This window comes from Papio anubis, chromosome 11 (genome assembly GCF_008728515.1).
Source record: "Papio anubis isolate 15944 chromosome 11, Panubis1.0, whole genome shotgun sequence".
Classification (NCBI taxonomy): Eukaryota; Metazoa; Chordata; class Mammalia; order Primates; family Cercopithecidae; genus Papio; species Papio anubis.
The window spans coordinates 41,765,104-41,782,660 of NC_044986.1; the positions used below are offsets into that span (position 1 = coordinate 41,765,104).

Sequence of the window (17,557 nt, forward strand, 5' to 3'; positions counted from 1 at the left end):
TCTAAGTTTTTGAAGCACTTAGAATAATTAAGTTAATTTTTTTAAACTAAAACAAAAAAATGTTACTGTTGCCACTGTAGTTGTGAAAGTACATTTCTTTTGTGTTATTTATATGCACATAGACTTAGTTCTACCTAAAAATTAAAACAAAAAGCAGAGATCATTAAAATCATGTTGTGAAACAGAATTATAAAATGTAACCTAACGTTATTTAGCTGTATGACTTTCGTGACTTCTTAATTCTGAAAGTTCCTCAACATTTCTAACATATTTATCCAAATCCCATCTCCAGCCTACACCTAAAAGATAACTTTAAACCTATATAAAGACATTAATAATTTCATTTTGAAGGACTTTTAAACATATTTTTTCTGACTGGGTCTTATTTTCTTCATTCCAATGGAAAACTATCAAACAAAAGGTAGAAAGCAAAGCAGCAGAGATGCTTCCCTTTTATCTGCAGTCGGAGAAGAAAGTCTAAGAAGGGCTAATTCAAATGTGAAAAGCATTAGGAGATGGGGGCAAATGCAGACCTTTGTTTGTAAACTGTTTGTGCTTTTAAAAAAAATGATGGGGGTGTTGTGGAATATTTCTGAATTTTTCTAACTAGTGTTATATTTAGGAGTGGAGAGGGACAGAAATCCTTTTTCTTATTTTATAAATGGACAATCATAGCTAGTATTGTAGCTTTTCCTTTTGCAACTAACTACAAGCATAAATTAGTTTGTTTGTTTGTTTGTTTGTTTGAGATGGAGTCTCACTCTGTTGCCCAGACTGGAGTGCAGTGGTGCCATCTCGGCTCACTGCAACCTCCGCCTCCCGGGTTCAAGGGTTTCTCCAACTTCAGTCTCCCAAGTAGTTGGGACTACAGGTGTGTGCCACCACGCCTGGCTAATTTTTGTATTTCTAGTAGAGACAAGGTTCTGCCACGTTGGTCAGGCTGGTCTCGATCTCCTGACCTCAGGTGATCCGCCCACCTCAGCCTCCTAAAGTGGCTGGGATTACAGGCGTGAGCCACCACGTCCGGCCACAAATGAGTTTTTATGTTCTAGCCCCTTTCCTTTTTTTTCCTAGATAGGAATCTGAAAAAATATTCTGAAAAAGTCCTATAGTTATAAAAAATAACAGAACTGGCTGTAACTTCTTATGTCTATCTTAAGGCACAGACATAGAAGTTTATACAAATTGAAGTTTAAACTTCAATTTGTATTATTCACTCTTTATTCTTCCTGTTTTAATGATTTGGAAGGATAGGTAAGGGCCTATATATCATTTTTCTTCTGTAAATCCTGTGAAGATCCCTTTTCTACACTTGCTGTATGATCACACCAACACTGCAAGAAGTGAACCCCTGAACCTGAAATTATATTCTTTAATATTTGTTGTCTGCAAGATGCCACAAATTCTAGGATTAGACAAGAATTATATTTAGTTGTCTAGTAAGAAATGGGATTTTGTGTTCCCTGACTAGATACTATACTATACCTTTCATAATTTGAAGTTCCTTTTTTTTTTTTTGAGATGAGTCTCACTCTGCCACCCTGGCTGGAGTGCAGTGGCACGATCTCGGCTCACCGCAACCTCCACCTCCCGGGTTTGGGCGATTCTCCTGCCTCAGCCTCAGGAGTAGTTGGGACTACAGGCGTTCACCATCATGCCCGGCTGTTTTGTATTTTTGGTAGAGACACTGTTTCACCATGTTGGCCAGGCTGCTCTCAAACTCCTGACCTCGTGATCTGCCCGCCTCGGCCTTCCAAAGTGCTGGGATTATAGGTGCGAGCCACTGTGCCCGGGAGAAGTTCTCTTTTTTCAACTACGCTAAAATGTTTTGTTTTAAAATGTTTTGTTTTTATAGTTATGTGGATAGTAATCTAAAATCACTTGTATTATTGATAGTGTTCCCCCATGCCAACACTTCCCTTAAGCGTAGCTAGTTTCTGGGTGGCAAAGTAATCTATATTATTGTCTTAGAATTTTATCATTCATCCCAAGACTTCTAGTTTAGAGGGCCATGTTATCAAGACAAAACGTTAACATCTGCAGCTTTTATCTATAATCATAGGAATTGGGTTTCTTTGAAACACACTGAGCTTTGGGAACTGATGTATACCTTGGAATAGAAGACGATTTTTAAAGAATTCATTGTGACTTTGCTAGACAAGCTGAAATTGAATACAGTATAGTTCACTTGAACTATAAACATTTATTGAGCATCTACTGTATTACTGGCACTAAGAAAGTATGTGTCATGCAAAACTGAATATCCCACTATCATGTTAAAGAGGTCATCATATACAGAGTCAAAAAATGTCAGAAGAAAATAAATGTACTTACAGAATGTGAACTCAGAATTAATTGGAGACCAGATTGTATTCTTTAACACGATTCTCAAATTTGGTTTTGAAATACTTTAGAGCATTTTTTATTATTTCCAAGGAATGTTCTAGTTATGGAATTTTGGAAAGTCTAAAAATATTTTAAGCATTTTATGCAGAGTGATCATGGACTAGATATGGGCATCCCTACTCAACAGGTGAGATTTTAGATGTCCAGGTGGATTTTTACCTTATTAAGGGCCAAAAAGTATCCCTTAATATGTCACAGTGACTAAAATGTTATCACTGAAGTGTTATTCCTTTGGATCTTGTGAGTTGGTTTTTTTTTTTTATTTATCTTTGATATTTCCTTATTGTAACACAAGGACCAATATCACTGATAGTTATTCTGAATACAGGCCTTATCCCTTTAAACAGAAATACACAAACACCTCTAAAATAAAAAGGCAACCTGTTTTAAGCAGTATTGTCCTGAGTTTCTGGTTCTTTGATAAACCTTCCTTTTAAGAACTCAGGTTGGACCAGCCTGGGCGACATGGTGAAACCCTGTCTCTATAATAAATACAAAAATTAGCCAGGCATGGTGGCACACGCCTGTAGCCCAGTCTCCGGAGGCAGGAGAATCGCTTGAGCCCAGGGAGCTCAGGGCTGCAGTGAGCTGATATTGCATCAGTACACTCCAGCCTGGGTGACAGTAAGACCTTATCTCAAAAAAAGAAAAAAAAATAGGTTGGAAAAAATCACAGTCCTGGAAAGGAAAACAAAAGAAAAGCTGAAAATGGGAAAATATCAGTGGAAAATTTAGATGAGCTTACTTATTGCCTGATTGTGGGTTTCTCTATGTCAAATAATCCACATTCTTACTGTCTCTTCCTTTCATCACTCCCATTGGTGACAATAGCAAGCCAAGGATGGTTTGCCTGAAGTCTCCTGGTGTTTATCAGATCTTGTCTTCTTTCTACTCCCCATCTCACCCTACCCTCACAGTAGGAAAGCCTGTAAGTGGACTCACCATGCCACCATGTGGCTAAAGCTCACATTTTCTTCAGAGTCAGTACAGGGAAATGGGCAATTTGATTCTTCTCCTGCTGCCACCTGGAAGTACAACATGTTGCCACTATGCTTCATTCACGTAATATGAGCAACATGTCTTCCTGAATCTCCATACAGAAATAACCCAGTTGCATATCCCTATGGCATTAGGACCTCTCCAGAATACATACCTCTTCACTCTGACAGAAAATAAGTGCCAGGCTTGGGGGTTATGATACCACCAGGAACAAGTAGAGAGTGAGGTATGTTGTCTCTGTACTCTTCCCCAGTTGATTAACATGAGTATTTCTCTGATCCCAAATTTCTTGGTTTTGGCATCTGATTGGAAGACTGCCTCAGTGACCAAGCTTTTGGATCCATTCATTCCCAACCTTGATCAGGCTGGAAAAACTTTCATTCTTTCTCATTAGAAGCATATGAACTGTTCTTTACTTCATGACTTCCTTAGGCCCTGCAAAACAGATCGATCTCGAGAGAGTGCTCATCTGAGTCCCCACAGCCTACTGTTTGCTCGTTCATCTTTCAGCCCTGTCTTTCCTAACAATTGCTCTGATAATTCTTTCCTTTCTTTTTCTCCCCTACTAATATTCTGTGATGAATCCTGAAATTTCTTTCTGTCTTTCCTTACCTGCCCTGACTGTTGTGAGGATGGTTTTTCTGTGGGAGGCAAAAATTTCTGAAGTAAATATTCAGAGATATATGGCATATATCTAGAGAACATATATCCTGAATTTTTCTTTTTTTTTTTTTTTGAGACGGAGTCTCGCTCTGTCGCCCGGGCTGGAGTGCAGTGGCCGGATCTCAGCTCACTGCAAGCTCCGCCTCCCGGGTTTATGCCATTCTCCTGCCTCAGCCTCCCAAGTAACTGGGACTACAGGCGCCCGCCATCTCGCCCGGCTAGTTTTTTATATTTTTTAGTAGAGATGGGGTTTCACCGTGTTCGCCAGGATGGTCTCGATCTTCTGACCTTGTGATCCACCCGTCTTGGCCTCCCAAAGTGCTGGGATTACAGGCTTGAGCCACCGCGCCCGGCCCTGAATTTTTCTAAGATCATTTATTTCAGACATTTTGTATAAACATTTCATAGTTCACATGTATTAGAAACCATATCCTGATTTGTGATTTAGGAAACAGGAGTATTATAACCCTATCCTTTATTGTTGTTTTATGAAGTAGTTGCAGGCAGAAACCATCTTGTATCAAGTTTTTCAACAGTAGAAGCTTTTTCACCATGTCCTAAGTTCAGTATGGGTTGTCCTGGACAAACTCCAGATTTGGCATACTGACTTGATTAACTGTATTACCTTTAGGGATAAGGATCTTCTAATGTTAGTATGTGTTTGTGTCCTCCCTCTGCACCAAAAGCAAACCCTCATCCATAGCTGATGTCAAACTTTGCCATATCAGTGGCAGGCTGTGTGATGTTAGCCTACAGCCAAAATAACACTGCGATGAATTGATACTTACAGAGCAGAAACCAGGCCAACTTAAATGTTAAGCAGAGATTCACAGGGTGGGAGTGGGGCAAGAACCCTGGACAAAACTAAACATTTGAATACTACTCTGTCCTTAGCAGTGTGCCCAGAGCTCTCATGGATGTTTAATTCTCACAGTAACCCTGCGAGATTATAAGTGGTAGACTGTGCTTTAGAGATGATGAAGCAGAGTTCAGATAGAGTAATTGGTCTTTCTCAGGTCGAAAGAAAGATGCTTTATTAAGCTGAGATCTGAGGTGTTGTCTCAGTAACAGTAGTAACAGTCAACTTGGTACCAGTGCACTCTGTCTGATTTAGTTCATTGTTCATACCATCTATTTGAAAATATTCTTAACTTCCCGACATATCTGATGCAGAGCAGAAGCTTATGAGCACATTTCTTCCCCTTGAAGTATGTGAATTGCCCTTGACAATTGTGGTAAACCTAGGAAGCCCTCGTCAAGTTTAATCTTCCTGCTTTCAGAAGTCGAGACCTCTTTGATACCTTAAGGTGCCCTATGCCTCTTGCCTATCTGTTTTGTCCTTATTTCCAAAGAGAAGAAATACGGATTCTAGATTCACAGTTTAGAATCTGTAAAGACGAATGTGTTATTTTCCTCTGGAATCCTCATTTCCACTCTATCTCATTTGGCTGTCCAGTATCTCAGGCTCACATGTTGCCTTAGCTGGCTTTGAAATATATTATGATTAAATGATATAAATAGGGCCGTGAGGTGAAGCAGGACTGGGAGGAGTCATCATGGGTTTCCTCTCTGGTGAACTAAAGACCCTTTCACATCTTTGTAAAGAATCAGGAGCAGGCCAAGAGCGGTGGCTCACGCCTGTAATCCCAGCACTTTGGGAGGCCAAGGCAGACGGATTACCTGATGTCAGGAGTTCAAGACCAGCCTGGCCAATATGGCAAAACCCCATCTCTACTAAAAATATAAAAATTAGTCAGGCATGGTGACTGCACACCTATAATCCCAGCTACTTGGGAGGCTGAGGCAGGAGAATCACTTGAACCCAGGAGGTGGAGGTTGCAGTGAGCCGAGATTGTGTCACTGCACTCCAGCCTGGGCAACAGAGCAAGATTCCATCTCAAAAAAAAAAAAAAAAAAAGAATCAGGAGCAAATCCAAGGAACCATAATTGAAGCTTACATTCAACTCCAGAGATATAGTCATCACAATCCAAAGGAATTCATGGGGATGCTATGTGCTCCACATTGCTGCAGTATTCTAGTTTGCCCCTCCAGTCTGCAGCACAGTGACTCTCATCACAAGAGCCAGCATGTGGATTAGACTCATTGTGTTGCTGCTACCATGAAAGTTGTTCATGAGACAATTTAAGTTGTCTTAGGATCACAGAGCATCTTGTCCAAAGTACGGTATACCCTTGAACCATAGCTATTAGACCTGCCATCTTCCCACCATGACCAGACAGACCCATGAGCACTGTCTGGATGGGAAAGAAAATAAAAAATGGTTTGGAAAGTCTTGACTTCCTCGTGGACTGTATACCTGTTTTCACCTCTATGTGAACGCTGGATTCCTTCACCTCTATGCCCTGCTCTGGTACCCTTATCTTCCTCAGGTGAAATGTTAAGAACATGCTCCTGGGAGCTACTTTGTCTTTGCCCTCTGCAGAGGATGGTTTCAAATGAGGACTAGAAATTCTGTTTAGTACTTAAATGAGTTCAGCCTGCAGGAAGTATGCTGAATGAAGACTTATTGGTTGAGCAGAAGACCAAGTACAAACAGCAGCTGTTTGACTACTGTTTACTTCTCTTCAAGGGTGGTCATAGTATTAGACTTTCTGTAGTTAAAATACAGATGAGGGTAGAGAAAGAGATGGGAAATTTTCATATTCTTCTCCCAAAAACCTCTTCTTAAGTCACCTTGGTTTCTTCTAGCTTCTCAACAAATTGCCCTTCACTTAAGTGAGACCTAATTGACTCAAATGTCTGCAGACTTTTTGGTGGCCAAAAAAGCAACTATATATAAGTTCATAAATGGAAATTATTTATTTATAATTAGTTTTCATAAGAGCATAAGCAGATGAGGGTTTCTGCTTCCTATCAAAAGTACTTAACTGCCAGCAACATCAGTCATGATCTAATCCTTGGAACGTGCAGATGATTTCAAACAGATAGATTCACAAAGTAATGGAATGTTTGTGCTTCTCTGGCATCAGAAGATCCTGAAGATTTTTTGGAGAACACTGTGGTGTAGAAAAATCTGTGGTTACAGTAACTCTTCTGCTTAGCTGGAGTTTCAAGCTTACCACTCATGTGCCTTCTTTCTAAATCAGACACTTTGTTGAGTCCTTCCTATGGTGGAAGACAAGTGCCATTCAATTCCTTGCCAGCATTCTTTTCCTGGCCGTTCACCAGGCTTGGAGATTGTTACTTCTCTTATTTCACTACAGAGGAAGCCTTGTCTTTTGAAAATTAGTATTTAAGTTATAGGGTCCTGAGGTTACTTATTTCACTAAACCCATTCAACCAATAAGGGAAATGCATTAATGACTGCAATTAACAATTAATTCTGCCTTCAGTTTCTTGGTCTCTGTTACTGCAGTAATAGCCATATGAGGAGATCCTCAAACCATCAGAGGTTGTTGGGATGAAGTATAAGGACCTCTGATATTCAGGGTATGCGCACAATTCCTGTTACATTGTTTGAATGAATGTGATTCCTGGATCCTGCCCCAAGACTGCAGTAAGCAGCTACTTGGCTTTAACAGACAATGCTCCCTTGGCTGATATGGCTTAGTAATTCTGACCATAGTGGTATAATTGAGATAACTTTCTGCTGCTCTGTCTTTAATGACGCTTACTCTTAGGCTTAGTTCTTACTAGCTTATTTTCTCACCTTCTGAAAATTACTTGTTGGTTATGGGTTGTCCTTCCTATTAAAAATAGGCAGTTAGAAAATAGTCACCAATAGGCAATCTGGTATGTAAAGAACTTTTGGAGAAGTGTAAAGATAGCCTCTCTGACGTAGCAACACAGTTTTACTTACTGCCTCAGCAGTTTCGTAGTACAGAAACCAGTAATGCTTGGCTTTCCTTTTGTTCATAGACATCTAGTGGAGTTCTTCTACTGTTCAGCCCTTCACCCTTTGTACATTCTGCAGAACTCTTCTCCTAGAAGAGAAGAGTTGTGCTGCTCTCCATCTCCCCAGATACTGATTGCTATGGAGCTCTACTATGTGATGATCTTTGCACATTGGCTGTGGCCCAGGTCATTGTCTGTCTTTCCTATCTTCTCCTTTCCAAATACCATATATAGGTGTTGAAACAGGTTCTTGGGTCACTTCCCAGGGGTAGTGCTGAGTCTTTTGGATTTATACTATGTGAGTAGCCTAAAAGGAATGGTCATACCTGGAGAAGGTGCTGTCCACTATCAAGTAAACAATTGCCTTCAGACAATCTGGTATGCAGGTAAGTGCTACATGTTTTTCTAATGGTACCTTTATTGTTTTGTAACTATACCAATATAAAGGCATATTTAGGCCAGGCATGGTGACTCACGCCTATAATCCCACCACTTTGGGAGGCCAAGACTGGTGGATCGCTTGAGGTCAGGAGTTCAAGACCAGCCTGGCCAACATGGTGAAACCCCATCTCTACTAAAATTACAAAAATTAGCCAAGTGTGGTGGCGCATGCCTGTAATCCCAGCTACTCGGGAGGCTGAGGCAGGAGAATCACTTGAACTGGGGAGGTTGTAGTGAGCCAAGATCACACCACTGCACTCCAGCCTGGGTGACAGAGCGAGACTCTGTCTCAGTAAACAAACAAACAAAGGCATATTTAGAAGAAATGTGACAAGGAGTACAGGCCACACCTCTGGATCTATAGCAAGGTACAGCATGGGTATGTTTTTACTATTTGTGTAGCACCTTAGTGCTCTGTGGTAGGTTGTAAGTGCTCAGTAAATGTTTATTGTGGCTATTATCATTACTAGTATTATTATTTAGAATTCAATGGGAGAGGTTAGTATGAAGAGTTCACAGTTGGATTAGAATATACTCTAAAATCTTTACTTTTTTAAATTGTGGAGATTTACTTTAAGGCTGTAAATAAATTGTCTCTAGTTAAAACAAGCAGTTAATCCTTTCTATAGCTTAGTCCTAATATAGTAGTGTAATACTAGTAATTTCTTTTAGTCTTAGAGGTTAGTAAGTAGGACTGTTTCTTATTAACTTGTTAGGGCAGCATGAAATGCCTTGCCTACCCAAGGCACATTCCACTGGACTAACCAGTTAGAAATTAGAACAGGAGGATTACTGGTAGTTCATTTCTTCAATACTACTGCTAAAGTTCTGATTATATAAATTCTTGTGTGTATGTGTGTAAATTCCTAATTTTTTTTCCATTTTATTGCAAAACACCCTATTAGGACCTTCCCTACTTGAGTTGTAAGACTGGTGTGGACAGTCTTCTTGATACTTAACATGCATTTTCCTTTTCTTAATTACATTGCATGATCTCTAAATAATTCTTCCTTCTCCTGGGCAGGAGTACCTCCCAAATATTTATACACATCCATGTTTTGTTTTGTTTTTTGCAGTTGAACTGGCAATGATCATGGACCGTTTGTACGGTGGTGTCTGCTATGCTGGCATTGATACGGACCCAGAGCTGAAGTACCCCAAAGGTGCTGGCCGCGTGGCATTCTCCAATCAGCAGAGTTACATCGCAGCCATCAGTGCTCGTTTTGTGCAGCTTCAGCACAATGACATTGACAAACGGGTAAGCACCTACTTAGGGTGGAACTGCTATGGGAGAGAAAAGAAGTTTGTTCTGTGGTTTCCTGGGAAGAAAGGCATCTTATGATCGTAAGTGAGCAGCTCTACCTTGCATGGCATTAGTCCATGAGTCCATCTAGGCTGCCTGAAGAAGAGAGCACCACTGATGTTTAAGGCATTAAGGAATCTTCTGCCTCACCCATCCCCAGAGTGATGTTACACTTATGAAAATAATCTTGCAAAATTTAGCATACCAAACTAGTGCTGTTCAGAAGATGACACTGACAGTGTGTTAGCAGAGGTGGAGAGCTGGTGACCTGCTTGACCTACATAGTGCTCTTAAAACAAACAACAAAGAAACTTAGATTAACATTTAAACATTCAGGAGTATATATGAGATGTTGAACTTCTGGTCTGAAAATTGTCAGATGGCCGGGCCCGGTGGCTCACGCCTGTAATCCCAGCACTTTGGGAGGCTGAGGCGGGTGGATCACGAGGTCAGGAGATTGAGATCATCCTGGCTAACAGGCTGAAACCCTGTCTCTACTAAAAATACAAAAAAAAAATTAGCTGGGCGTGGTGGTGGGCGCCTGTAGTCCCAGCTACTCGGGAGGCTGAGGCAGGAGAATGGCATGAACCCGGGAGGCAGAGCTTGCAGTGAGCCGAGATCGCACCACTGCACTCCAGCCTGGGCGACAGAGCTAGTCTCCGTCTAAAAAAAAAAAAAAAAAAAAGAAAAGAAAACTGCAAGATCATACATTGTGGCAATCATTGGAATCAAATAGCTGCTTTTCCCTTCAGTCTCCCCTTCAGCTCACTGTTTCTCCTGCTTACACCATAGATGCGTATGCATTACCGGCCATGTTGTTCGTCGGTGTTACCTGCCTGCCCTTTAAAGACATTAAGAGTGCTACCTCTGATGTAAAGAGGGGGCATGAAGTAGAGTTTTAGGCAGTTGGTGTACTTAATTGGTTTTGTAGATTGGCATGAGTTTAAATTCCTTGAATCCCAGCTTTGCCACTGTCGGGAAGCTTAGGGGTATGGAAGGCAGTAAGAGCCAATCTGGACCCTGTATTAATAAATGAAAAGAGCATGTAGGAGAATAGCACCAAGTCTTGAACACCTGCCTGTGCAACGGTGCAGTGACTATTAATTCTTCTAGTAAAGAATGTTCTTGGGGCACACACTGGACTAGAATTAATAAAGTAGTAAATCTGTTCCATATGAAGTTTCACATGATATCCTTTACAGTCAACTTTGACTCATTTTGTGTAGCAGGCAAGTTTCTTAGGTAAAAATTTTAACTGGTGATGGATTTTTCATGTTTAGGATTATAGTTTTGTTAAGACATGTATCTGATCAAAAAGTACAAGAGCCAGGACTTAGAATAAATATTCTATTTGCTACTTCACCGAGCTTCCTGAGAGTAAGTGGTAGTGGTTTGGTTTTTAATTAAAATGAATAAAATAATTTAGAATTTTGAAACACTTTAAATTCATGGAGATACAAAGGCATAATAAAGATTCAACTCCATTCCTGGTTTTTAAGTATCCATAACAATCTGAGCATGCCCTTTTGTAACTGTAATCCCCCACACAACTGTAAGCTCCACAAAGATGGGCGTGGTGCTGTCTCATTCTCTGTCTGATCCCCAGTATTTACCCGTTGCTCGATTTAGTCATTGATGCTTGATAAACCTTTGTTGAATTAACACGTGGTGCTACTTGAGGGTTCTTTTAACTTCTGCTGCTGTTGCTGGTAGACGTGCTTGTGCCTGTACATTTGGGGGTCATGTACCAGATTCCATTACATTGAGACCTCTATCGCGACTATCACTGGTGAACCTAGGCAATGAATTTAATCTGAAGAGCCTTGGCTTCTTATTTATATGGAAGTAGCTTTCTTTGTTCTCCTCTAAAGCCAGAACTAGTGACTGTACAGGAAGTAGATCCTGGAAATAATAAAGTCTAGAGGAGGTCTCCATTTCCCCATGTCTCTGCCTTCCCTTTGCCTCCATCCTACTGACCTCCTGTCCTATTCCTTAGTAGAGGGAGATATGCTTGCCCCAGGGATTTATAGTAGGCATTGAGCCCTTATAAGAATCAGAATAAAATCAGATATTTATTTATTTGTTTGGTTGCCTACCGCTATTCCCACAACTACTGCAAGGCTCAGGCCCTCAGTATTTCTTCCCACAAGATTAGAACTAGGCTAAAAAGGAGAGAAATGGCTTTGCTTTTGTTAGCATGACTGTAGAACATGCTATGAAAATGTGTTTGGAACATCAGACTTCTCAGGGCTTAGGAAAACCATTGACTTTTCTGATTGCTATAATTGGGTTAACCATATACTGTCTATATCTCAGAGTAGCCTTTGGTGAACACTTTAAGGTAGCAGCCAGTTGTAGTGGAAAGAATAGGGAATTTGGAGCAAGAACAGATTCCAATACATTTAAACCTTTGCTGCTTCAGTCAGTCACTGTCAAGCCCAAGCAAGTTGCTTAAGGCGGGAAGCCTCAGGTCCTCATCTGTAACTCCTTCCTGGGGATGGTCTGGAGATTAAATGAAATTTTACTTCTGAAAAGCCAGATCCTTATGGCAGGTCGACAAGTATTTAACCAGCAAGTATTCATCTTACTACAAATGTACTTAATATTGATTTTTGTTAATATTTTATAGCTTGAGTTTTAAAAGTTGATCTGTTGAAGAAGTAGCAAAAAGGTTCAGTGGTTAGTGAAAAAAGCACTGGTCCCGAGTCAGATGGCCTGGGTCTAGATCTGGTCTTGTTCTCCCTGGGGTTATATGGACCTTGGGCAGGTCACTTAAATTCTGAGCTTCAGTGTACAGTGAAGGTAATAGTAATAGCCCATGAGATTGGTGAGAAGCCCAGAAGAGATATTGTTCAAGAAAGCAGTATGTACACTGTGTATGTGTATGGTGGGACAAGAATGCTGCTTCCATGTGACACTGGGAAAGGACCCAACAGTTTCTTCAGTGCCCTGGGATGAGAGTCATCTGAGGGGAATATTGGAAGTCATTGAAAGTGGCAAAGTCCCTACTCTCCCTTTTTCCCGTCAGGGACCAGCTCCATCTTCTTTGTTTGCTCTGACCAGTATGGAGATCTCTTCCCCTCCCCTCTCTTACCCTCCCCTCCCATTTTCTTCCATTTTCTTCTCATTTTGAGACCGGGTCTCACCCTGTCACCCAGGCTGGAGTGCAGCTTCAACCTCCTGGGCTCAAGTGATTTTCCCACCTTAGCCTCCCCAGTAGCTGGGATCACAGGTGCATACCACCATGCCTGGCTAATTTTTTTGTATTTTTGGTAGAAATAAGGTTTTACCATATTGCCCAGGCTGGGCTCAAATTCCTGGGCTCAAGTGATCTACCTGCCTTAGCCTCCCAAAGTGCTGGGATTACAGGCTTGAACCACTGCGCCCGGCCCAACATCCTTTCTTTATTATGAGACGCAAGCCAAGTTCCATCTTGAGTTGGGCTCCTTTTTCACTGTTCATCTGTGAACATTACACTCCCTTCCCCCAAACTGTTACTCTGTCCCCTTCGTTTTCTTCTTGCTTAGAATATAGCCAGTAGTACTTTATTTTATTGCCTCTGGCATTTTGAGCTTGTTAACTATACCTTTCATAGGTACATTTTTAGGTTCATGCATGGTTTTATTTTTATTCATCTTTCTCATAAAGCTTACATTTAAGCTTTCCAGAGAGCTCCCATTTCATATAAGCACATTTGTATTTCCTTAGGTAATGCCATTTTTCTTTTTCAGAAAAAATGATCATCCATGATTGTCTACAGATAATTTCTATCACTAGGCAAACCTTGTTTCCTGAATAACCCCTCCAGGTTTTTAGTAGTAGTCTGATATCTCATGGAAAGGTTCTGAAACTTGCAGTACCAAAAGTCAGGAGCACATGTCCACCTGTGTACACAGTCCCTTTTCCTTGCTATTTTCTTTCCCCCCTCCTCCTTCTCCTTTTTTCTCTCTCTTCTTTCTTTCCTTCTTCTCTTTCTCCTTCTTTTTCTTCCTTCCTCCTTCTTCTTCCTTCTTTGTTCTTCCTCTACTTTGAGACCTTTATTTACTTTCCCATATCAATGAACATGAGTAGGCCAGACACAGTGGCTCATGTCTATAATCCCAGCATTTTGGTAGGCCAAAGTGGGAGGAGCACTTGAGCTCAGAAATTCGAGACCAACCTGGGCAACATACGGAGACCCCATCTCTACACACAAAAAATTTTTTTTGATTAGTCAAGTATGGTGACACGTGCCTGTGTGATTCCAGCTATCGGGGGAGGCTGAGGAGGGAGGATTGCTTGAGCCCAAGAGGTCGAAGCTACAATGAGCTGTGATCATGCCACTGTACTCCCGCCTGGGCAACAGAACAAGACTTTGTCTCAAAAAAATAATAATAATAAATCATGGATTATTATGTGATGATTATGTAGTGGCTGTCTTATATCTCCTCAGGAAAATAGAGCACTATTGAGTGCTGCGGACTCTACAGAGAACTTCAGTCTTTGGTCATAGCATTCATCTCCTGCCTTCTGATGCGAGCCCAGAGTTGGCTTTAAACCAATACCTTGACTATTTTAAGTAGCATCAACCTTTATTACCTTTTTACTCAAAGCATCCTCCTTTACTGTCTGCATCATTATAAATATAGATGCAGTGAATTTTTAAAACTAGAGATGGCATTGAAGGGTCACTTACTTCGTCTTTGCAGCCCTTATCCCTCAAGGAGAGTGGGAGGGGGCCACCTGCAGAGCAGCAATGCCTGACCATCGAGTGAGACAATTCATTAAGTGCTGGGACAGTGTTCGCTGTAGGGCCATATGATGCGTGTCCCCTCAGGTTGCACCTTTCTTGTGTACACTGTGGAAGGTACATGAAGAAGAAATTGACTGGTATATCTCCTTTACCTCTTTTGTATCCAGCCAACTTTTTCCAAAAAAGATATCTCTTTTGATAATTTATATGTTTATTATTGTTGTTGATCTTTGGCGAAGCTTTTATATGGAGTGTTTCATGGGAGAAATACAAGCTTTATAGATTTGATTTCTCACCATCTTAAGAGACTTTTTGGCTTGCTTATGAGTATAAAATATGTCAATATGCACCATTTATATTATTTAATTTATCTGTGTTATCCTGTAGATTTGGTACTTTCATCTCTGCTGTCATCTTACTCATCCATAATCTCATGATCTTTAAGGAAGAGGTGTTTTTGTTGTTTGTAACAGCTTTGTTGAGCTGTTTTATGCTATTCACATAGCATATAGTTCACCCAGTTAAAGTGTACAATTGCATGTTTTTTAGTATATTTACATAATTGTGTAGCCATCACAATCACTTTTAGAACACAGAAGTATTTTTTTAATCATCCCGTATTTCATGTCTTAAGGAACATAGAGGTGTTTTAATGTACAGCCTTTAAGTCTGCAATAAGAAGATCATAAGCATAATAACAATAGTGGAATGGTTATAGGGGATACACTTTATTTATTCTCTGTAATTACTCAGCTCATAATTTAGAGAGGATCCTACTTATTTAAGCTGCACTCTTCAAAGTCACAGGAACAAAGTAGCCCAGGCTCTTGGGGGAAACTTCTGAACCCTGCTATAACTGTGATTAGAGTCCCTCTTGTTGGAGTAGGTTGATAAATGTACATATCAGCAATGTGGGAGGACTAAGAGAAGTGGAAGAGGCTTCTTCTGCTGGGAGTTCCTCACAGAGCTGCTATGATCTTAATTCTGTCACTTTTGCTCAGGAGTCTGAATGGAAGTGCTTGGCACACAGCAGGCACTCACTAATGTGCAGAATCAAGTAGGAGGATATATATTAGGGCAAGGACTGGAAGCAGCCATGGAAGCCGGAATACTAGACATCTAGAGTCATCTCTCACCTGGACATCCAGAATATCTTCCCCTGGGGCTCCCAATTCAATTTTATCCCATCTCCAAGTCAGTTTTTACATAGCAACCAGAGCAAGCTTTTTATACTCACAATTTAATCATGTCTTTTCACTCCTTTAAACCTTTTGATTATGTTCCACCGCCCTTAGGATAAAGGTCAAACAAAGTCCTTAAAATTGCCTAAATGACCCTTCATGTACTATGTACTTCTGCCTTAGCACTCACTTCTCCCTTCCTTATCTTGAGCCAGCCACAGCTGGCCTTTTCCCCTATTTCTCAGGGTCATTATACATACGGTGCCTGGCTAATACCCACCTTTCCTTCAGGTCTCAGCTTAATTGTGATATTTTTAAGAATCCTTTCTTCATTGGAGCTTACACCTCCCCCATAGATTGTTGTCGTAATACATGTCTGCCATTCATTTGTGGCATTAAATGCCAGTATAATGAAATAATGCTTTGTTTAATGTCCATCTACTCTGTTAGATGATACAAATTCAGGAGGGCAATAACTGTGTCTTTCAGTTTAACTACGGTATACACAATGCTTGACATCTAGTGGGCACACATTAATTATTTTTGAATTAATGCATGAATGAGTTATTATAGTGAATGAATGATTGAGAGGTGACACAAGAGGCCAGACACAGTGGCTCATGGCTCATGCCTGTAATCCCAGCACTTTGGAAGGCTGAGCTGGGAGGACTGCTTGAGGCCAGGAGTTTGAGACCAGCCTGGGCAATGTAGCGAGACCTCATTCTCTTAAAAACATTTTTTTTAATTTAAAAAAATTAAAAAGAGTTAAAAAGAGAGGTGGCCCAGATGGAAGACCTTTTATACCATTCTTTCACATATCCAACTGTCCACCAGAGGGCACTTTGCACAGCTTTCTTTTTGTACTTAAAGACACTCAAATAATAAAGAAATTTAGATTTCGCTGTTTAGAATATCAAAAGTGTTTTTTGGCACTTATAATACACTCAAGTTGGACTTAACCTTAGGTATGATCTGGTCCAACCCCCTTTGTTTTGTACACAGGAGAATCTAAGAGAGGTTTGGAAACTTTCTCAAGATACTTGACAATTGAGGGCAGAGCTCTCTTCATTGGATGCCCTTCCTGAGCCTTGCTGCTCATCCAGGGGCTCACACCTATAATCCTAATGTTTTGGGAGGCTAAGGTAGGAGGATAGCTTGAGGCCGGGAGTTCAAGACCAGCCTGGTCAACATAACAAGACCCTCATCTCGCCAAAAAAAAATTTTTTTTTTAATTAGCCAGGTGTGGGGACACATGCCAGTAGTCCTAGCTACTTGGAAGGCTGAGGCAAGAGGATCTATTAAGCCCAGGAGCTTGAGGCTACAGTGAGCTATGACTGCACCGCTGAACTCCAACCTGGGTGACAAAGCGAGATCCCATCTCTTTAATTTTTTTAAAATTTAGTAAAGATGTCGGCAGTTTTAGTGTTATGAAACTTATTTTTTGCCGGGCGCGGTGGCTCAAGCCTGTAATCCCAGCACTTTGGGAGGCCGAGACGGGTGGATCACGAGGTCAGGAGATCGAGACCATCCTGGCTAACACGGTGAAACCCCGTCTCTATTAAGAAATACAAAAAACTAGCCGGGCGAGGTGGCGGGCGCCTGTAGTCCCAGCTACTCGGGAGGCTGAGGCCGGAGAATGGCGTGAACCCAGGAGGCAGAGCTTGCAGTGAGCTGAGATCCGGCCACTGCACTCCAGCCTGGGCGACAGAGCGAGACTCCGTCTCAAAAAAAAAAAGAAACTTATTTTTTGTTTTTGTTTTTGTTTTTTTGAGATGGAGTCTCGCTGTGTCACCCAGGCTTGAGTGCAGTAGCGTGATCTTCGCTCACAGTAACCTCCGCCTCCCAGGTTCAAGCTATTCTCCTGCCTTAGCCCCCCGAGTAGCTGGGATTACAGGTGCCTGCCACTACGCCCAGCTAATTTTTTGTATTTTTTTACTAGAGACAGAGTTTCACCGTGTTGGCCAGGCTGGTCTCAA

At 41.1% G+C, this 17,557-nt stretch overlaps 1 protein-coding gene across 9 annotated transcripts in view; it reads left to right on the forward strand.

Moving 5' to 3' along the window:
- Positions 1–17,557, forward strand: part of CPEB3 (cytoplasmic polyadenylation element binding protein 3) — a 253,522-nt gene that overhangs the window by 208,669 nt on the left and 27,296 nt on the right. For all 9 annotated transcript variants that reach the window (XM_009214970.4, XM_009214972.3, XM_009214967.4 and 6 more), the window contains one exon: positions 9,442–9,623. In XM_009214970.4, the coding sequence (XP_009213234.3) occupies positions 9,442–9,623 (182 nt within the window). The remainder of the gene's footprint in view (positions 1–9,441; positions 9,624–17,557) is intronic.